This window comes from Zootoca vivipara, chromosome Z1, assembly GCF_965207765.1.
Source record: "Zootoca vivipara chromosome Z1, rZooViv2.hap1.1, whole genome shotgun sequence".
NCBI classification, from domain to species: Eukaryota; Metazoa; Chordata; class Lepidosauria; order Squamata; family Lacertidae; genus Zootoca; species Zootoca vivipara.
Window position 1 is genome coordinate 74,583,525 of NC_142583.1, and position 22,045 is coordinate 74,605,569.

Below are 22,045 nucleotides of genomic sequence, written 5' to 3' on the forward strand. Positions count from 1 at the left end.
AGAGGACAGGATCACACTTCAAAATGACCTTAACAGATTAGACAACTGGGCCAAAGGAAACAAGATGAATTTTAACAAGGAGAAATGTAAAATACTACACTTGGGCAAAAAATAAAATAAAATGAAAGGCACAAATACAGGATGGGAGGCACCTGGCTTGAGAGCAGTACATGTGAAAAGGATCTAGGAGTCTTGGTAGACCACAAACTTGACATGAGTCAACAGTGTGATGCAGCAGCTAAAAAAGCCAATGCAATTCTGGGCTGCATCAATAGGAGTATAGCATCTAGATCAAGGGAAGTAATAGTACCACTGTATTCTGCTCTGGTCAGACCTCACCTGGAGTACTGTGTCCAGTTCTGGGCACCACAGTTCAAGAAGGATATTGACAAGCTGGAACGTGTCCAGAAGAGGGCAACCAAAATGGTCAAAGGCCTGGAAACAATGCCTTATGAGGAACGGCTTAGGGAGCTGGGTATGTTTAGCCTGGAGAAGAGAAGGTTAAGGGGTGATATGATAGCCATGTTCAAATATATAAAAGGATGTCATATAGAGGAGGGTGAAAGGTTGTTTTCTGTTGCTCCAGAGAAGCGGACACGGAGCAATGGATTCAAACTACAAGAAAGAAGATTCCACCTAAACATTAGGAAGAACTTCCTGACAGTAAGAGCTGTTCAACAGTGGAATTTGCTGCCAAGGAGTGTGGTGGAGTCTCCTTCTTTGGAGGTCTTTAAGCAGAGGCTTGACAGGCATATGTCAAGAATGCTTTGATGGTGTTTCCTGCTTGGCAGGGGGTTGGAATGGATGGCCCTTGTGGTCTCTTCCAACTCTATGATTCTATGATTCAATCAGAGGTGGTAGTAAACATAAATTTCATCAAAGCTGGGAGAAATTTGGAGATTACATGAAGAGGCATTGCCCCACACTAAAAACCTGGATCTGTTTTTAATATTATGTATTGTTCACAATGAATTTCATAATTATGAAATTATGTTCATAAGAGAAATTATGGAAGTATATTAAGATAATGGAAGCAGTAATTAGCTTAATTTAGTTAACCCGGGATGAAGATAAGTGGAAGTCGTATGGGAGGAGAGGACAATTCTGTTTGCTTTGTACGTTATGTTTATTTAGCATATGATGGTTTAATTTGATTTAGCATGAACAAATGATTAGATAGGAAAGGATAATGGAGTGGTATAATAGAGTATAATGGAGTTGTGTTATAGAGTATATTCATAATTTTACTTATTATTTGAAGTTTGTAAATTCATGATTTGTAAATTTTATGTATTTTATGTATTTTCAATAAAGGTTTTGTTTTTTTTAAGAGAATCAAGAATAGTAGCCTTCCTGCCTCTCCAACCTAGTGAGAAGCAGCAGTCACTCACCTGGACAATGATGTGGAGGAGTACATATGTAGATCTTTGGTAGTAGAGAAAATTGCATGGCAAAATATATTTGGAAAGGGAAAGGATCAATTATGTAAACAGAATCTGCAACTTTATGGAATGCATATCATTAACAAATGTTTCTGCAGAAACTTACCTACTCCCGGCGGGTACTCCATTCACCCATTTCCAACCACCCTCTTTATAGACTCCAATCCAAAAATTTTTTTTGCGCGTTGCTACTTCCTTGTTTACAGCATACTAGGGCAGGGGGGGTTAGAAAGAACAAATAAAATATTTTAAGACAGTGTCCCTTTCTCTGGGAGACTTATAGCCCTTTACAGAAATTCAACAGGCATAAAACAAACACATTTTAAAAGGAGCAAGTGTCACATTTGAAGACCCAATCCAAATTTTGGGGGGAAGCAGAGATCAAATCTATACATTGTATTCCCATCACCAATAATAATTTCGTACAGTGGATGTGATATTGTCCCCCTGATCAAAGTTACGATGGTGATGGTGATGGATGATGACGATGATGGAATCAAGGAAGCACCCAAAGAGGATATATTGCAGTGAAGGGTAACTTCGCCTGCCCTCACCGAGACTGGCTGGATATGTGTTCCAGTCATGACACAGAGTTCACATTTCCAGATACTGTAAATGACTGTGCCATAGAACAGTCGGTCTTGGAACCACCTAGCAGGACAGTGACCTGTGTGGAAAATACTCCAATTTCTGCATCCATGTTTGTTGGTTGGTTCCAGAGACACTGGAATCGGTCTGGTTGTGGTATGCTTGATGGCATGATGATGAGGTCTCATACATGTCTGGGCCCTGCAGGACCCCAGTAGCCCCTCTGCCAGGGCTAAGGGGCTGGGAGAGGGATATACCTTGCAAGCTTCTCTAGAGTCAACTCCATGATACTCTCCTGCCAGAAGGTTAGCGTGGTGAGGGAAGCCGTTTTTCTAAGCTCTCAATACATCTCAAAGAGTAGAGGAAGAATTTACAAAGAATCCAAGAGATAGATGCCTCTGAAGTATCACCTCCTTCTGCTCCTTCAAGACCTCCTTCCTGACTGACAGCTTCATTCTATTAGAGCTCAGCAGCTCCAAGAAACCTTATTGAGTTCCAGATGGTAGCAGCTGCTCCCCGCCCCTCCCACCCCTTGGCTTGACCGAGGGAATTGCTGTCTTGGCTGCATACAAGTAGATGTAACATTCTTAAATGGATAGTGATTGTTGTGACGTGGGGTTTGTGATTTCAGCTCTCTTGACATAATATGCTGGAGACAGTTCTCTAGTACAGTGGGACCTCGGTTTATGAATTTTCGGTTTGTGAACGCCGCAGACCCATCTGGAACGGATTAATCCACTTTCCATTACTTTCAATGGGAAAGTTCGCTTCAGTTTATGAACGCTTCAGTTTATGAACAGACTTCCGGAACCAATTGTGTTCATAAACCGAGGTACCACTGTAACACTTCTTTATTAAAGTAAACAAGACTTAGGTCTGAGGAGAGCAAAGCTACATTTATAGGGACAGGGGACTAGATAGAAAGGGATACATTTTGGAGGCAATCACAGTGCTGCCTTTTGGAGGAAACCAAGAAGACAGAGGATCCAAATACAGCAGCTTAAATGAACCAATAGTAGCTGTCCCCTCTGGAACCAAAAGGCAGTTACTTTATCCTAAGGCAAATACAGACAATAATAATACAGATATAAAACTCTTTGACTCAATACACAACAGTGATGATAGGAGCCCTTTGGCTCAAGAAGATCCGCTACCTTTCCCTATACCTAGCTTTGGTGCCCACCTGTTCTTGAATTGTATTCACAGACACGAGCTGGGCGCCTTCCTCCTGGCATCTTTTAATGGAATCCGACCATGAGGCTTGTTCACGAGAATAGTAATACATTGCCCTTTCATATAGAACCCAAGCTTCGTTGTTCAAGTTTTCAATAAGGTGGTCTTTGAGTCAAGCCAGATATGGAGGAAGAAGAGAAAAAGAAAACAAGGTAGGGAATTTAAGGGGAACCACTTTGTATGTCTGTGCCAATTTCAACTATTTTTGTTAAGTTCATTTCTGTGGCCACATGATAACATATATCCATCTAGGAAGCTCAGAAAGATTAAAACAAGAACAACATTAACTCTTCAACCCCTTCATGATGCTGCAGGAAATACCTGGGGGGACATAGCTGGAACAGGGAGCACAGTCAAGAACCTTTTATTTCAGGGAATAGATGCAAGTCCCTCACAGGCCTTATCTGAACCCCAGGGGCCTCACCCACTTGTTTCCACCTGGATACTTAGGGCACAATTAGGGTAGACTTGAAGGTTGGGGAGGGGGAGTAGCTGTGGTTTATCAAAAAATTCTCTCTCTCTCTTCAGGCTCTCTGCTCAGCTGTGGAGGGAATCTAGAGTGTGTGTTGCTGGCATTGGGCAACTGGGACAGATGAGGGATTCTGCTGGTTTACCACCCGGTTTGCTGCCCAGCAGTCTCCCTGTCTGAGCTGACAGGATGGATCCAGTGGGCTTCCAAATGGCTCTTGGGGATTTTCTAGCTGATCTGACTGGTGCTCCTGCTGAGCTTTGGCTGACCTCTGGAACTACCGAACAACTACTACTACAACAACAACAATAATAATAATAAGTAGCAGTCGTAGTAGTAAGGTTCTTGAGTGGGTGGTTGTGGACCAGATCCAGGTGCTCTTGGAGGAAACTGATTTTCTAGATCCATGTCAATCAGGATTTAGACCTGGTTTTGGAACAATGTCTTTAAAGGCAATCTTATTCCCCAAGGTCAAAGAGAAAGAGGGGAAATGGCATTATACGACTCTCACAAAATGTGTGTTTTGGTGCTGAACATCTTTAGCTTGCTTTTTATGTACAAGTGATGTAATATGCATTCACTCCCATTCTTTGCTTTCACATATACAGCTTTATAGACTCTACAGTGGTTCCCAACAGGTGGTCCGGGGACCCCCAGGGGTCCGCGAGCTATGCCAGAGGGGTCCGCAAGATGCTATTAGAATAAAAAATATATTAAATATATTTCGTATGATAACAGATTTTTTGTTTTGGCCGCTTCCTGCATGAGCAGAGTCTAGCGCAAAACTAGAATTAGATAGAGGCAGTAGTTCTGCTGTATGCCGTTAGGTGGCGCTTTACAAACACTACTGTTTTGCAAAGAGGCAGCGCACGCATTCTACTAACGCTCACCTCCCCAAGATGCTTTGCGCGCGTCGGCTTCATTTGTGCGCTACTGCGCAGGTACCCTGTCTTCTCCATTCCCCTCCCTCCTCCCTGGCGCGCGCTGCCTCTTTGCAAAACAGTAGTGTTTGTAAACAAAGCGTTGTTTTTCGCGGAAGCTACAGTTCGCATAGTTAAAAATGGACCGTTGGTTAAAAAGTGGTTCATTAAAACGACAAAGGCCTACAGATGAAGAGGAAGATAATGCATTTGATGTTCAAGCAAGTAAGTCAGTGACTCTCGAACCGATCTTGTCAGTGTCCATTGAACCTAAATTGTCAGCATCCCTTGAACCTAACCCTTCCAAGATCAGTGTTAAGCTTACTGGAAAAATTAGATTAGGAATTAGGAATTAGATTTAGGATTAGGAATTAATGGGGGTCCTTGTCACAATAGCGGCTCAATGAGGGGTCCTCGAGAAAATTTTGTTGGGAACCCCTGTTATAGACAATTTCATAATCACTTTACCTATCATGTCTTCAGTGGCTAAAGGGGCAATTCACTATGTGAGTGGGCTTGAGGGCTGCTTTCTGACGATGGGCTTGTGAAACAGGAGAGAGATTTTGCTGTTGCACCAATCACCCTACTGCCCAGCAGTCTCTGACCAAGTTGGCGGAAGTTGCCTTTGAAGTGCTGCTCAAGAATCTCTCTCTTTCAGGTGACCTCTTTTGATTGTCTCTGCAGAGGCGGGGCTCTCATGGGTGAAAATAATAAAGGACAGGTCTTTTAGCTGACCTGTTTTGATTGTCTCTGCTATAGCAAAGAATGGCAAAGTCTTTTCTTTCCTAACCATAGAGGCTAAATCAATTCAAAAGTTCAGGAGATAGCAGAATATCAGAATATCTCTGATGTTTCTCTAGGGTGGCCCCATGCAAAGGAGGGCAGCACTCTGCTCTGGCTCTAAGAGTTTTCAGCTAGAGGAGGGCCTTTCAGCTGGTGCAGACTCGGGGCAGGTTCCCACTGCACTACAATTCTTCAGCATCGTAGGGTAGCTTACCAATTTCTCGTTGCAGTTCTTCATTTTTGTTGACAAGATACCGCATTTTCTGTGACATGTTGTGAGCTACAGCGATTATACCGAAGTCTAAAAGATTTGAAATAGTTCAAGGCAAAAGAGTATCTGAAATAACAATCTGCAAATATTAAGAAAGCATTTCCAAACATTTTGGAACACTCAAGCCTGAAACAAGAAGCAGAGCTCAAGGATCGGGTTCTTATAAATATGAGGGCAGACTTGATTCTCTGTGGCTGAGATTACCAATGAAAAGCCTCAGAAGAATCCTGCAGCTGGATCAGACCAAAGACCCATGCAATCCACTATCCTATTCTCATATTAAAAGTGGCTCGTGAAGTATCTCCAATATTCCCTTCCTATGTCCTCCTTTTCTGCTGGGAATCACAGGGTCACAAACCAATGCCCCACTGAGTCACACAGTAAAGCCAAACATACAAAGAATACTTTGAAGTTTTCTATTACGTTTGTGAGATCTAAGACAATAGAGGCGCCAAATCTCTTTTTCTGGTGAATACTGGGTTGCATTCCACATAATTCTAAGGAGGACATAATGTCAGTGCAGGAATTTCTCCGTGTGCAATGCCAATCTCCAGCCCCTTTCCCTCCAATCTGTCCCCCCCCCCGAGTCCCCCCCCCCCGGGAGAGCAGCTTTGGTGCAATGCTGTCAACCTTCCCTTTTTTTTACGGGAAATTCCCTTATTCCAGCGCCCTTATTTCCATATCCGAAAGTTGACAGCACAATAAGATCCATTATTTTCAAATCCGAAGGTTGACAGCTATGCTTTGGGGATGGCATGCAGGGAGAAGTGGGGGCAAAGTTCCCTTGTGCTACGGCTAAGATCTTGCAGTGGCACAAATCTTGCACTAGCACAAACATTGTGAATTACAGTTTGATGGGGAAGGACAGCATTTCTAGTGGGGAGATGTGAGAATGGCGACCATCTGCTTTTCTTCCTGCTGAGCAATGAAACAGTGATAAACTCTATTGGGTGATGAGTTTCATTGAATATATGTATCGCTCACAAATATGAATCCCAAAGTGAACTACAGGAATTGAAGCCTGTTTAAATTAAACAGGGCCCAGCAAAAGTGAGGATGTGCATTAAAAATGCTTACCATCCTTGTCTTCATGGATTGAATCAATTGCAATAACAAAGGTCCGAATTGCATCCACTGCCTCTTTAAACTGTTGTCTTTTTGTCATTTCCTTATTATCTAAGGAAGAGGTAGGTAGAAAAGAAATGATTAAATTGTCTGATTATCTGGGGGAGGGGATACTTGGTTTCAAACTGCTTTTAATATTGAATTTAAATTGAATATTGAATTTAAATTTAAATGTAAACGCAGATAAGAAATCAAATCAACAAAACCATGAAGATGACTTTTTAAAATATTTTCTGCTCTCAGCCCTTGATAGTGGCTGCCCTGCTGGTCTGAAGTCCTGTTTCAATTTGGCCTGTTACTCCTGCCTGTCATCAAATGGTTGGCCTTCATAGAATCATAGAATCATAGAGTTGGAAGAGACCACAAGGGCCACCCAGTCCAACCCCCTGCCAAGCAGGAAACACCATCAAAGCATTCCTGACAGATGGCTGTCAAGCCTCTGCTTAAAGACCTCCAAAGAAGGAGACTCCACCACACTCCTTGGCAGCAAATTCCACTGCCGAACAGCTCTTACTGTCAGGAAGTTCTTCCTAATGTTTAGGTGGAATTTTCTTTCTTGTAGTTTGAATCCGTTGCTCCGTGTCCGCTTCTCTGGAGCAGCAGAAAACAATCTTTCTCCCTCCTCTATATGACATCCTTTTATATATTTGAACATGGCTATCATATCACCCCTTAACCTTCTCTTCTCCAGGCTAAACATACCCAGCTCCCTAAGCCGTTCCTCATAAGGCATCGTTTCCAGGCGTTTGACCATTTTGGTTGCCCTCTTCTGGACACATTCCAGCTTGTCAATATCCTTCTTGAACTGTGGTGCCCAGAACTGGACACAGTACTCCAGGTGAGGTCTGACCAGAGCAGAATACAGTGGTACTATTACTTCCCTTGATCTAGATGCTATACTCCTATTGATGCAGCCCAGAATTGCATTGGCTTTTTTAGCTGCTGCATCACACTGCTGACTCATGTCAAGTTTGTGGTCAACCAAGACTCCTAGATCCTTTTCACATGTACTGCTCTCAAGCCAGGTGTCTCCCATCCTGTATTTGTGCCTTTCATTTTATTTTATTTTTTGCCCAAGTGTAGTACTTTACATTTCTCCTTGTTAAAATTCATCTTGTTTGCTTTGGCCCAGTTGTCTAATCTGTTAAGGTCATTCTGAAGTGTGATCCTGTCCTCTGGGGTGTTAGCCACCCCTCCCAATTTGGTGTCATCTGCAAACTTGCTCAGGATTCCCTCAAGCCCATCATCCAAGTCATTGATAAAGATGTTGAACAAGACTGGGCCCAAGACAGAACCCTGTGGCACCCCACTAGTCACTACTCTCCAGGATGAGGAGGAGCCATTGATGAGCACCCTTTGGGTTCGGTCAGTAAGCCAGTTACAAATCCACTGAATGGTAGCATTGTCTAGCCCACATTTTACCAGCTTCTTTACAAGAATATCATGGGGCACCTTGTCAAAGGCCTTGCTGAAATCAAGATAGGCTACATCACGGGTGTCAAACACAAGGCCCGGGGGCCTAATCCGGCCCGCCAGACCTCGTCATGTGGCCCGCGTAGCTGCCGCCGACAATAGCCGCTGACAGTAGTTCTGGAGCCTGTGATTGGCCGAGGGTCAAAACCGGGGGCGGGGCTGCAGGCGGAGGCCTTGGCCAGGGAATTTCAATTTCGAATGAGGCTGAGGGAGGCGGTGGCACAGCGGCCAGACGGGGAAGTGAGATGCAGGAGGAGGAGGAGGAAGCCCGCCGAGGAGGTAGGAAAGCCCTACAGGCACCGCCGGCAAAGTTGGTGCCGGGACGGAGCAGCGCTAGATTTTTTTTTGGCAGGCTTTGCTGTTGTCTCCGAGAGCGAGTGAGGCGGCACTGGGGAGCCGCCGCCCGCCGCTTCCCTTCCTCTCCTCGGCTGCATCCGGGAGGTGGGCGAGCGAGCGGGCGAAAGGGACGCGGAGTGAGCCTGAGGGGGAAGTAGGCGAAGCGCAACAGTCGCTCTCTTGATGGAGCCGGGTTTCTCTTCCCTCTTCCCCCGTTTTCTCCTCATAGACACTCGGGAGGGTGCCTGGCTTTTGCTCTGCCCCCCATCCCCGAGCCGCCCTTTGGCTTCTCAGTTCCGGCGGAGCTGCTCCCTGAGGGGCGGACGGGAGGGAGGCGGTGACGACGGCACGGGTTCCTGCTCTTCCCGCTCTGCCGCCGCCTCCTCTCAGCCCCTCGTGATGTAGGGCTCCAGATGGAGTCGCCTCGCGGTTTGAGTAGGTGGGAGGGGGATTTTTTTTGGGGGGGAGGTTTTCAAGCCTCCTCTGCCTGCAGTCCCGGTAGGGAGAGGCGGCGGCGAAGACGACAACAGCGCGGGTGGGGGGGAAGAGCAGCTCTGAGGCGAAGATGCACGTCCGCTGGGGCTGCCGCCGCCGCCTTCCTCCTCGGGAAATCCGCTGCCCTCCCTCAGCGCGAGGGGAAGGGACTCTGGCGCTGAGGAGGGAGGATGTAAAAGCAAAGCAGGGAGTTGCCGCTGCACCGCATGTTCCTGCCCCTCTCCAAAGCATGGGGTGGGTTGCAGCGTGTGGCATCCTGCCTAGCGGGATTTGGGTGTGCGCAGGGCGGGAGAGGGAAGCCCTCTTTCCATCTGCAGGTTTTTAATCCCAGCAGTGGCTTTCTCCTTCCTGCCGAAGGTTTAGTTGAGCCCCCACCCCCGAAGCCGTCGATCCCCACCTTTTGTTCAAATTTCCCTCGTTTACATCCCCTCCCACACACGCGCCATGACGCAGGAATGTGATCCGCGTGGGGGCGGGAATGAGCTTACATTATTACAAAAAAACAGTAATAATTGAATGCAGTGACAACAATTTATGATAATAAAGAGTGGACACATAGTCCTACAGACACAACCGGCCCTTTGAGGGTGACCAAACTGCTGATGCGGCCCCCGATGAATTTGAGTTTGACACCCCTGGGCTACATCCACAGTGTTCCCTTCATCTACCAGGCTTGTAATTCTGTCAAAAAATGAGATCAGATTAGTCTGACATGACTTATTTTTCAGGAACCCATGCTGACTTTTAGTGATCACAGAGTTTCTTTCTAGGTGCTCACAGACTGTTTGCTTAATGATCTGCTCTAGAATCTTTCCTGGTATTGATGTCAGGCTGACTGGGCGGTAATTGTTTGGGTCCTCTCTTTCCCCCGTTTTGAATATAGGGACAACATTTGCCCTCCTCCAGTCTGCTGGAACTTTGCCTGTTCTCCAGGAATTTTCAAAGATTATTGCTAGTGGTTCTGAAATCACCTCTGCCAGTTCTTTTAATACTCTTGGATGTAGTTCATCTGGCCCTGGAGACTTGAATACATCTAAACTAGCCAAGTATTCTTGTACTACCTCCTTACTTATTCTGGGCTGTGTTTCCCCTGCTGAATCATCTGCTCCATATTCTTCAGGTCGGGCGTTGTTTTCTTTCTTGGAGAAGACTGAGGCAAAGAAGGCATTGAGGAGTTCTGCCCTTTCTCTGTCCCCTGTTTGCATTTCACCATCTTCTCCTCTGAGTGACCCCACTGTTTCCTTGTTTTTCCTTTTGCTACGGACATACCCATAAAAGCCCTTTTTGTTGCTTTTAACCTCTCTAGCAAGCCTGAGTTCATTCTGTGCTTTAGCTTTTCTGACTTTGTCTCTACACGTGCTGGCTATATGTTTGAATTCCTCTCTGGAGATTTCCCCCCTTTTCCATTTTTTGTACATATCCCTTTTAAATCTTAACTCAGTCAAAAGTTCTTTAGATAGCCAGCCTGGCTTCTTTAGGCACCTTCCATGTTTCCGTCTCATTGGTATTGCCTGAAGTTGTGCTTTTAATATCTCCCTTTTAACAAACTCCCAACCATCATGAACTCCCTTCCCTTTTAGTATTACTGTCCATGGGATTTCACCCAGCGTTTCCCTAAGTTTTCTGAAGTCGGCTTTCTTAAAGTCTAGAATTTGGACCTTAGTATGCTTGGTTGCTCCTTTCCGCTGGATAATAAACTCCAGAAGAGCATGGTCACTCCCACCTAATGATCCTGCCACTTCTACCCCACTAACCAAGTCATCACTATTGGTTAGGACCAGATCTAAAATGGCTGATCCTCTTGTTGCTTCTCCCACTTTCTGGACAATGAAGTTGTCTGCAAGGCCAGTGAGGAATCTGTTCGACCTTATGCTCTTGGCTGAGTTTGACATCCAACAAATATCAGGATAGTTGAAATCCCCCATTACTACTATCTCACTTCCTTTAGAATGCTTGGCCATCTGTTCCAGGAAGGCATCATCTGTGTCCTCAGTTTGGCTTGGGGATCTATAGTAAACTCCCACAATGAGATCACTGTTGTTTTTCTCTCCCTTAATTTTGACCCAGATACTCTCAGTTTGGCTTTGAAGTTTTAAATCCTGGATCTCTTCACAGGTATACATATCCCTAACATATAAAGCTACTCCTCCTCCTTTCCTGTTTGGTCTATTTCTCTTAAATAGATTGTATTCCTCTATTACTACATTCCAGTCATGAGACTCATCCCACCAGGTTTCAGTGATGCCTATTATGTCATATTTAGTTTGCTGTACCAAGAGCTCAAGTTCATCTTGTTTATTTCCCATGCTCTGTGCATTAGTATACAGACACTGAAGACCGTTGATCATTCCCCCATGTCTCTTATTTAAGGATATTTTCGTCCCACCACTAGGTCTGCATGTCCTTGACATTTAGATGATCATCTTCAGCATTTGATAGACTCCTACCTTCAGGACCACTGTCTCCCTCCCCCATATAAGTCAGTTTAAAGCCCTCCTGATGAGGTTTTTGAGTTTCGTGGCAAAAACATTCCTCCCAACTTTTGTGAGGTGCAGTCCATCACTTGCCAGAAGTCCATCTTCAAGAAACTGCAGACCGTGATCTAGGAATCCAAACCGTTCCTGTTTGCACCATTTGCGAAGCCAGTTGTTCACTTCCCCTATTTTCCCCTCTCTCCCTGGGCCATGTAGTTCAACTGGGAGGACAGAAGAGATGACAATTTGTGCATCTAATTGCTTCAACTTCCTGCCCAGAGCCTCATAATCATTTTTGATCTTCTGTAAGCTATGGCTTGCAGTGTCATTGGTTCCCACATGCACCAAAAGGAAGGGGTATTTGTCGGTGGGTTTTATGATTCCTTGCAGCCGTTCTGTTACATCTTTGATCTTGGCCCCAGGTAGACAGCACACCTCTCGAGACATCTTGTCAGGCCCACAGATCACTGCTTCTGTACCCCTCAGTAGGGAATCCCCTATCACCACTACACGCCTCTTCATAGGCTTGGTCAGGATTCTTCCATGTGCTGTCCCTTCCAAGGTTACCTGCATATTCCCGGAGGACTGACTTTGCTGCTCGTCTTCATATTCCTCATCAACTGTGATGAGGGAGAGATCCTCAGGTGGAGTCTTTTCCTCGTCTTCCATGAGCACTTCAAAACGGCTGTGTAATTCTAAGCACTCAGAGCGATCCCTGGGCCTTCTACTTCTATGAGTCACGTTCCTCCATACATCTGGCTGCTGTGTTGGGGAACTGACCTCCTCCTCAGGGAGGTCCCCTGTCTCCTCCTTGGTGCAGACAGTGTGCTCTGCTGCATCCAAGAAAAGCTCCAGTTCTTTAATTCTCTGGAGCGTAGATACACGCCCCTGAAGCTGCTGCACCTTCTCTTCCAGAAGGGCAACCTTGTTTTCTAGTAGGGCAACCAACTTGCAATTGTTGCAGGTGTAGCTACCCACATCCTTTGGCAAGAAAACAAACATTGCACAGGAATTGCAGGTGACAACGGTTGTTCCCTCCACCTCCATCTTGAAAACCTTGAAGTCAAGGGGGAAAGAGGAAGAGGCCTAGGTCCCCCCTAACAAACGTGTGAGACTTGCTGCCCTAAATCAAAAAGATGGGTTAAACTGCGCGCGCCGCTAGGCGCGCACCGCTGCACTCCAAGCTCTGACTAGCTCCGCCCACAGCTAATCACCTGACCCTCCTGACTCACACTTCTAGGTGAAAGGTCACAGCCAGAAACAAACAAGGTCACAGCCAGAAACAAACACCCACACAAGCCTGGACAGTCACCCAAATCCAAGAGGCAGCAGCCCTTCTGCTCCTTCCTCAGTCGCTGCACTCCAAGCTCTGACTAGCTCCGCCCACAGCTAATCACCTTCCTTAGAGAGCTGTAAATTTTAGGGTGTCTCCTTACACCTGTCCTCTTTGTCCTATGGACTTACATTTTCCAGGCTGCCTCATGCTCTGCCACATGCTTAAAAGATGCAAATTTTTGGATCATTTGATTCCCCCCCCCTCCCCGAGCTTTGTTTACTTTTGAGTGCCCTTTCAAAATGAATTAGGTGTGCAAATAGGTCAAGGGCTCATCGATCCAGTACTATTATTCTAGAAAAGGAGGTGCTGGAACTCAGCATGAATGCCTCCCTTGTTCTCTTACAATGGCACTGGCGCCCACCTGATAGGGGCCAGAACAGAGTCCTGATGAATTTCGGCTGAAAAAAGCCCTGCATATATCTCAATAGTTAGATAGGCTGTGGACCCACCCACTTTGGCCATGGCCTTATCCTCTGCAGCCTGTTTCCCCCAAGCACTTTCTTTCCTTCAGGGGACTGGAGCCCTAGCAGAGGGCAGGGTGGCGAGGATCAGGAATGGGGGCTCTCCCACAGCAAATGGGGATTAGTTGGGAAAGGGGGAGAGAATTGCAAGCTGGGAAAGGGAATTGCCCAGGGAGTCCCAAGGACTTGTGTTAGCCTGTGCTTCAGTTCCAAGTGCTGGAACTCACTTATTAGGGAGAACAAAACAGTGCCATTGCTCTCAATGGGTGACAGCTGCAAGTCATCCTCGGAAATGAAAGGGGTAAACGGAAGTGGATCGAGCCGTCTCTTTTTGGAAATGCTATTGGCATTCAAGCAAAGCCCAAGACAGTAGTAGCAAAGTATGCCAATTATGTACTTACATAGCAGGAAAAGCAGCAGCGTCAAGGCAATAAGGGCGACTATCCCAAATACGATAACATATTCACCCGTGGGAGATTTCATGAAGGTTACAAACTTCTTAAAACCAGATACTTGAAGAAAGAAAATTCTGCTTTAGCCATCAGTAGCCAACATATCATCGCCACCCCAGAAAACAGGATCCTCATACGCTGTGGCAGCCATCAGCCAGAGACATTCAGTGGTTCAGGGGGCGGGCCCTTGGGAAGGTAAGCCGATGGAGGAAGCAAGGCGAGATGGCCTGCTGCTTGAGGAAACTTTTCTATCTTTTTTCTTTTAAAAAAAGTTTTAATCTATACTTTTCAAGTTTATAGATTTCATTAGTTTTACAATCATTTTAACATTTCTAGGTTTGACTTCCTTCCCCCTCTTTCTGTGGTTCCTTAAATTTATATTTTAAATATCTTCTGCATATCCCAATTCATTTAACTTGCTCATTTAATTATCTATTTTAAATATATACTCTTATGAAACTGCAGATTACAATAATCCTCCTAATGTTTTTATCTGGTTTCAATTTATCTGTAACTATTCAATAAACCATTTCCACTCCTTTATAAAAAGTTTGTTATCTCGATTTCTTATTCTTCCCGTAAGTTTTTGTAGCCGTTTTTCCTTTGCTGGGACTTCTGCTTCTTTCTGTAGTAGCATACATAAATAAATTTCCATACAATTTAGGTAGCTCTGTCCCTATAATTCCCAAAAGAAAAGCTTCTGGTGAAGCATTGCCACCTGATGTCTATATTATGACTGATATCTGTTGCCCAGTGATCACTGAGGATTTTACTCGCTCATCCTTTTTACTTGCTCATCCAATCTGTTACCTCCGAGGATGTGGACAGGCTGCTTGGACGAGTGAAACCAACCACCTGTCTCCTTGATCCATGCCCATCCTGGCTCATAAAAGTGAGCCAGGAAGGGCTGGGCGATGGGCTCCGCGGGGTGGTGAATGTTTCTCTCTGTGAGGGAGCCTTGCATCCCATACCACTTTCAAATTGTCCCATACCTTTACTTGCATCCCATACCACTTTCAAATTGTCTCCTGATTCAAATTGATTTCAAAATAATCTCTTAATATCTCCCCCTTTCTAATATCTATTGATCATTTAAGAAATTCTCATTTCGTCTGAATTGGCAATTTTGCTCTGTTCTTAATTCTATAATAATCAAGTTGTGATCCGATAATGTCCTGGGTAAAATTTCTACCTTCTTCACCTTGGTGTACAAATCTCTATTGGTCCATCCAGAGTTTGTTCGACTTGCTGAATTATTCTCAGACAAGTAAAATGTAAATTGTCTGTCCAATGGTGTTTCTTTCTCCAGACTTAGGTTTTCTTTCATCTGAAAAAGGCCTTAGGTAGCTTCCCTTCTTTTGGATTGCTTCTTCTTATAGTCCCGTCCCATTCAAGGGAAGCTACATCATTCATATCTACCCTCAAAATTATCTTTTCATTCATATATTCAAATGAGATTTCCTCGTCTCTTATAAAAGTCAGTTTTTTTCTCATTTGGTGCAGCTACATCTATTAATATTCTTTTTTTCTCTGCTTGTGATGTTATCTGTATTTACAGTGTTCTTCCTTGTTGTTGTTTAGTCGTTTAGTCGTGTCCAACTCTTCGTGACCCCATGGACCATAGCACGCCAGGCACTCCTGTCTTCCACTGCCTCCCGCAGTTTGGTCAAACTCATGTTCGTAGCTTCGAGAACCCTGTCCAACCGTCTCGTCCTCTGTCATCCCCTTCTCCTTGTGCCCGCCATCTTTCCCAACATCAGGGTCTTTTCCAGGGAGTCTTCTCTTCTCATGAGGTGGCCAAAGTATTGGAGCCTCAGCTTCACGATCTGTCCTTCCAGGGAGCACTCAGGGCTGACTTCCTTCAAAATGGATAGGTTTGATCTTCTTGCAGTCCATGGGACTCTCAAGAGTCTCCTCCAGCACCATAATTCAAAAGCATCAAATCTTCGGCGATCAGCCTTCTTTATGGTCCAGCTCTCACTTCCATACATCACTACTGGGAAAACCATAGCTTTAACTATACGGACCTTTGTCGGCAAGGTGATGTCTCTGCTTTTTAAGATGCTGTCTAGGTTTGTCATGGCTTTTCTCCCAAGAAGCAGGGGTCTTTTAATTTCGTGACTGCTGTCACCATCTGCAGTGATCAAGGAACCCGAGAAAGTAAAATCTCTCACTGCCTCCATTTCTTCCCTTTCTATTTGCCAGGAGGTGATGGGACCAGTGGCCATGATCTTGGTTTTTTTTATGTTGAGCTTCAGACCATATTTTGCGCTCTCCTCTTTCACCCTCATTAAAAGGTTCTTTAATTCCTCCTCACTTTCTGCCATCAAGGTTGTGTCATCTGCATATCTGAGGTTGTTGATATTTCTTCCGGCAATCTTAATTCCGGCTTGGGATTCATCTAGTCCAGCCTTTCGCATGATGAATTCTGCATATAAGTTACATAAGCAGGGAGACAATATACAACCTTGTCGTACTCCTTTCCCAATTTTGAACCAATCAGTTGTTCCATATCCAGTTCTAACTGTAGCTTCTTGTCCCACATAGAGATTTCTCAGGAGACAGATGAGGTGATCAGGCACTCCCATTTCTTTAAGAACTTGCCATAGTTTGCTGTGGTCGACACAGTCAAAGGCTTTTGCATAGTCAATGAAGCAGAAGCAGACATTTTTCTGGAACTCTCTAGCTTTCTCCATAATCCAGCGCATGTTTGTTATTTGGTCTCTGGTTCCTCTGCCCCTTCAAAATCCAGCTTGCACTTCTGGGAGTTCTCGGTCCACATACGCCCTAAGCCTGCCTTGTAGAATTTTAAGCATGACCTTGCTAGCGTGTGAAATGAGTGCAATTGTGCGGTTAGTTGGAGCATTCTTCGGCACTGCCCTTCTTTGGAATTGGGATGTAGACTGATCTTCTCCAATCCTCTGGCCATTGCTGAGTTTTCCAAACTTGCTGGCATATTGGGTTTAGCACCTTAACAGCATCATCTTTTAAAATTTTAAATAGTTCAGCTGGAATATCATCACTTCCACTGGCCTTGTTATTAGCAGTGCTTTCTAAGGCCCATTTGACTTCACTCTCCAAGATGTCTGGCTCAAGGTCAGCAACCACACTATCTGGGTTGTACGAGACCTCCATATCTTTCTGGTATAATTCCTCTGTGTATTCTTGCCACCTCTTCTTGATATCTTCTGCTTCTGTTAGGTCCTTACCACTTTTGTCCTTGATTATGGTAATCTTTGTACGAAATGTTCCTTTCATATCTCCAATTTTCTTGAACAGATCTCTGGTTTTCCCCATTCTATTGTTTTCCTCTATTTCTTTGCATTGCTCATTTAAGAAGGCCCTCTTGTCTCTCCTTGCTATTTTTTGGAAATCTGCATTCAGTTTCCTGTATCTTTCCCTATCTCCCTTGCATTTTTCTTGCCTCCTCTCCCCCGCTATTTGTAAGGCCTCGTTGGACAGCCATTTTGCTTTCTTGCATTTCCTTTTCCTTGGGATGGTTTTCGTTGCTGCCTCCTGTATAATGTTACGAGCCTCCATTCATAGTTCTTCAGGCACTCTGTCCACCAATTCTAAATCCTTAAACCTGTTCCTCACTTCCACTGTGTATTCATAAGGGATTTGATTTAGGTTGTATCTTACTGGCCCAGTGGTTTTTCCTACTTTCTTCAGTTTAAGCTGGAATTTTGCTATAAGAAGCTGATGATCTGAGTTACAGTCAGCTCCAGGTCTTGTTTTTGCTGACTGTATAGAGCTTCTCCATCTTTGGCTGCAGAGAATATAATCAACCTGATTTCGATGCTGCCCATTTGGTGATATCCATGTGCAGAGTCGTCTCTTGTGTTGTTGGAAAAGAGTGTTTGTGATGACCAGCTTGTTCTCTTGACAGAACTCTGTTCTTCCTTACTCATCTTTAAATAATTGTTTTGGATCTAATACTGGCTTTTGTATACATTACCACGCCTCTTTTCTTTGTACGGTCAGAGGCCACAAAGTCCTTTCCTAACCTTTTATTGATCAGAATTCTTCTGTGTTTCATCACAATATATGTACCCTGAAAGCAAATCACGTCCAAATTTATTTATTTTTACCACATGTTCAATCTCATTCCTTTTTGTTTTATTATTGAGTCCATTTACATTCCACATTAAGATTATCAATGCCATTTTGTCCTTTGTTTATTCATCTCTCTTCTCCCCCTCTGTTGATTCTTCTTCATGTTGTGGCTCCAAACCAAATGCTCTTTATCCTGCTAATTCTTTTCCATATTTTCTCCAGAATTTATCTGCTTCTGTGGGATCTCTACATCTCTGCTTTCTCCCTTTAAATGTAAAGGAGACTCCCTCAGGGTATTCCCAATGAAAAATGATTTTGTTTTATCGCAGTGTGTCCGTCAGATATTTGTAATTTGCTCCTTTCCATAGCAGTCTCATCGGGATTTCTTTCAAAATTATTATTCTCTGGCCATCAACCTGAGATTTTTCTGATATTGCTTCTGTATTTTTCTGTCTTTAAATCTCTTTGAATTAAAAAAAAACATCAATCACCCGACAGAATTCTTTGCTTTAGCATATCTAGATTTTACATGAAAAGATTTATCCATTGCCATTCTAACAGTTTCTTCATCCATTTCAATCAAATTGGCAAGTACTTTTATTATTTTTTCTCTTAATTCCACTGCCATATCTTCTGGTAAATCTCAAACTATATATCACTATATTTCCACCCTTTGTCTCTAGTTAGTATCTATCCCCGTCAGATCCCAATAATTTTTTAAAAAAAGGCACAGTGCCAATTAAAAAAAATATCCTTAGGTTATGTATTACAATAATAATAATAATAATCAGCAATCCACGAAGTAATTCAGATGAGATTTGGTCTCACAGTGTCCATCTCCTTTGGGTTATCAAAAGGCAGCAAAGGAAATAAAAATATATACAAAATACGCATTTTTTAAAGGAAAAAAGGGGAAAGAAAGGAAAACACAGTCAAAGCCCCACTTTCCTCTCTTCACCTCCCGGACATTTAAAGATCTTTGCAATTTGCCCACTTGCTGGAAGATATTTAAAAAGTCACAAAAATTCTGCATCCAGAGCTTTAGACAGGGGTCCCAAACTTACCGCGCTTCGGGCCAGTGCCCGAAGCGCCAATCGTGCGGCGGGCCGGAGGGCGGAGGAGCGTGCTGGAGCTATTTCTGGCACTCGTCTGACCCGGAAGTGGGCAGCTGTGCTGCGCCACGCCGGTAAGAGCAGATGGCAGCAGCTGGCGTTGCCACGGACTGGATAAATCGGTCCTTTGTATCCAGCCCGGGGGCCGTAGTCTGGGGATGCCTGCTTTAGACAAATTACAAGTTAATCGTAATTCTTCGCCTGGAATGCTTGTAAAAATAATCACTACCCTGTACTTCTCATTCTTAATTCAGTCCCTGCATATTTTTCCCATGCAGATCAACACCTGCATCCCGGGGTGGTGGTGGACCTCCTCTTTTCCACCCCAGTATGGATCCAATTGTTTTATTGACACGACCTTCTTGCCTTGTTGAATTGGTCCAAATTCCTTTGTTTGGAGATGTCACAGCTTCAGTGGAGGCACACGTGTCTGAGCTCAATCTGGGATCTTTCTCAGCTCCCTATGGAGCGTTGGGAGAATCGAGAGAGCGTATTTTGACACCACTGGACCCTTCAGAAACTGAACTTTTCCTTCAGGCTCTTGTTGAGAAGGTGCTTTGCCTGAGCCCCATTCTTTGATCCTCACAGCAATCAGGCTGCTCAGAGCGAGCAGCCTCTGTTATCCTCCATTATCCGTATCCAACAGGAAGTTTTGGAGGAAACTTTTCTGATATCTAGCAAATAAAAATGCTAGCAGAATTAAAGTAAATTCAGCAGTATATAATTAAGTTGGGAGAAAGTGAGAAAGAATTACATGGAGTAAGTTATACTTAAATGGAGTAACTTATATGGAGTAATTAGAATATGCAGTAGCAGGAGGATAATAATTAGAAGGAACCCTGGAAGGGGGAAAAGGAAGTTGATGAATAAATGTATTTGGTTTTTTTTCTTTTTTTAAATGTGGAAATTTGTATAAGTGTGGCATAGGGCAGGGAGGAGGAGGAGGCAGAGCAAAGAAGGCGATCTTCGCCCTCGCTCATCCCAGCCCCCTCCCGGCTCCCAGGATACCAGGCACAGGCTGGGAGGTGTGAAGGCAAATAGCGTCCTCACATGTCCCAGGCCCCACGCAACTCCTGGGCTGCTGGGGGTAGTTTGGGAAGAGAGAAGGTGAAGATCCCCTTGCTTGTCCCAGCCCCCTCTTGGCTCCTGGTCTCCCGGGCAGGGGTGAGGGCACACATAGGGTGCCCAGTGATGGTTGGGGGTGTTAGCCCCTCAATGTTGCAGGGGCTGGGACCGCTGCCTCAACATATGGACATGCCTGAAGCCCCTTGCACCTCCTATACCCAACACCCCTGGACAAGATACTCCCTCCGTCCACATAATTCCACATACAGAAGCTTTCCTAGGCTGGCTATGGGCTCTGTTTTCAATGATGCTGATGGGGCAGCAGACTAACTGAGGAGGTGCAGTGCTGCTTGTGTGGTGTACACATCTCTACCCACCCCGGCACCTGCTACCTCCACTCTTCCCTGACACATGTCTGGTTCCACTTTCTACCTGTCTCCCCATCAACTTCCCTTTCCCGAGCATTCCTCTGCTTTAAGAGAAACCTCATCCCACATTACTGTGCTGTATACAGACCATCACTTCCTGGTTGTTCTGCTCCCGCTGGAGCTGCAGGGGCTGCGGGCGCTGCGGGCGCTGCGGGCTTTGCGGGCTTTGCGGGGGCAGGCTTCCCCATTCTGTCAGTCTTATCTGTGAAACAACAAGCTAGAATAAGACAACAGCAAATGGAGAGTAAGACTATGAGCACATTAGGTACAGAGCAGTGACTGTCAGTATTAGACAATCCAACATAAAGACGTTGCTGAGTCGAATATACCGGTAACTGAAATGTCTTTCTTTTTCTTTTGCTGGATCAATATGGATTCCAAGGCATTTTAAAAAATTGATTTAGGTAATATTCTCATTTTACATCACATTCCTCTCTCTTAACTCCTGGACATCTAGTTTATAGGACCCCAGTAAGATGTTCACCAATTAATAATAATGTGGGATCTATGAAGTCTTCAGGTGTTCTTGGGTGTCAACTCCCTCCATCACAGGGCCACATGGTCCCCACCCTTAACGGAAGGTATGGTCATTTAATTATATAAGTACCTCCTGATCATCAGAAAAGTTGGAGTTCTAGATCCGGTCTCAGTTGCATGCATATAAATCCAATTGAATCTAACAAGACTTTGGAGACCCTGGGTTGGTCCTGGAAAAGAAGCAGAGGGAAGCTGTTACACAGGCCATTTTGTGCCAAGTGTGCCATTTTGTGTCTGTGTGTTTTGCAAAGACCCAGGGGCGTAGTAAGAGGGGGGCAAGGGAGTGCGCCGCCCCCTCGACGCAATCCCGGTACGGTGCCATCGCGGCTGTCCCTGCCCCCAAAACGTGCGCCACAACCCCAGAACGTGCACCACGCCCATGCGGGCGGCGCCCTCCGCCCCGGGACGTGTGCCAGTCCCGCCTCCGCCTGCTCTCCGCCACTGCAAAGACCCAGTCTGTCATTTAAAGAAAGAAGAGGACTGTTGTCTAATCCCGTTTCAAAGCCATCTGAGCTAGCAGCCCTTGATAAGCTAGTATATATGGGTTTTTTCTTTCTTTCAAGAATTGTATTTTCTGGATCATGATCTGGATCATAATCTGGATCTGGATTTACAACCTGGGACCATGAATCAGAGCAGGGCACCTGTACATAGCCCTAGAATATACCACCCCTCAGTTTCATTGGATGACCCTGGACCCTAGTATTCGAATGAGAAAAACTATCTGAAGTTTTATAAACCTGCTTATCATTTCCCCTCTTAGTGACCTTTTGGTCCTGGAATGAGACCCTGCAAATATCATCGCTTGTAAGGAAAGTATTTCACCCACCAGACTTCTTTCCGTTTGGTTACCTTGGTGTTGTCATGGAACAATCTTTCCTTTCCTTTCCTGTAATTTCTTCTTAAGGGTGTTTCATCCTCCCACTGGCTAAGAGCCACCTCCCTTGTGATGTCAGGTATTCCAGAACTCCTCCCCATTTAGGCTATAC

At 44.9% G+C, this 22,045-nt stretch overlaps 1 protein-coding gene across 1 annotated transcript; it reads right to left on the reverse strand.

Annotated features, from left to right (window-relative positions):
- Positions 1-848: 848 nt before the first annotated feature.
- On the reverse strand, positions 849-21,231 carry LOC148687431 (CD209 antigen-like protein 2). Its single transcript, XM_088660795.1, has 8 exons — positions 21,127-21,231; positions 20,608-20,721; positions 13,808-13,918; positions 6,784-6,882; positions 5,650-5,736; positions 3,214-3,368; positions 1,549-1,652; positions 849-882 (listed from the first exon to the last, which is right to left on the reverse strand). The coding sequence occupies exons 2-8, from the start codon at positions 20,705-20,707 to the stop codon at positions 849-851; spliced, it is 690 nt and encodes a 229-aa protein (XP_088516921.1). The 5' UTR covers positions 20,708-20,721; positions 21,127-21,231.
- Between the last annotated feature and the right edge of the window lie 814 nt (positions 21,232-22,045).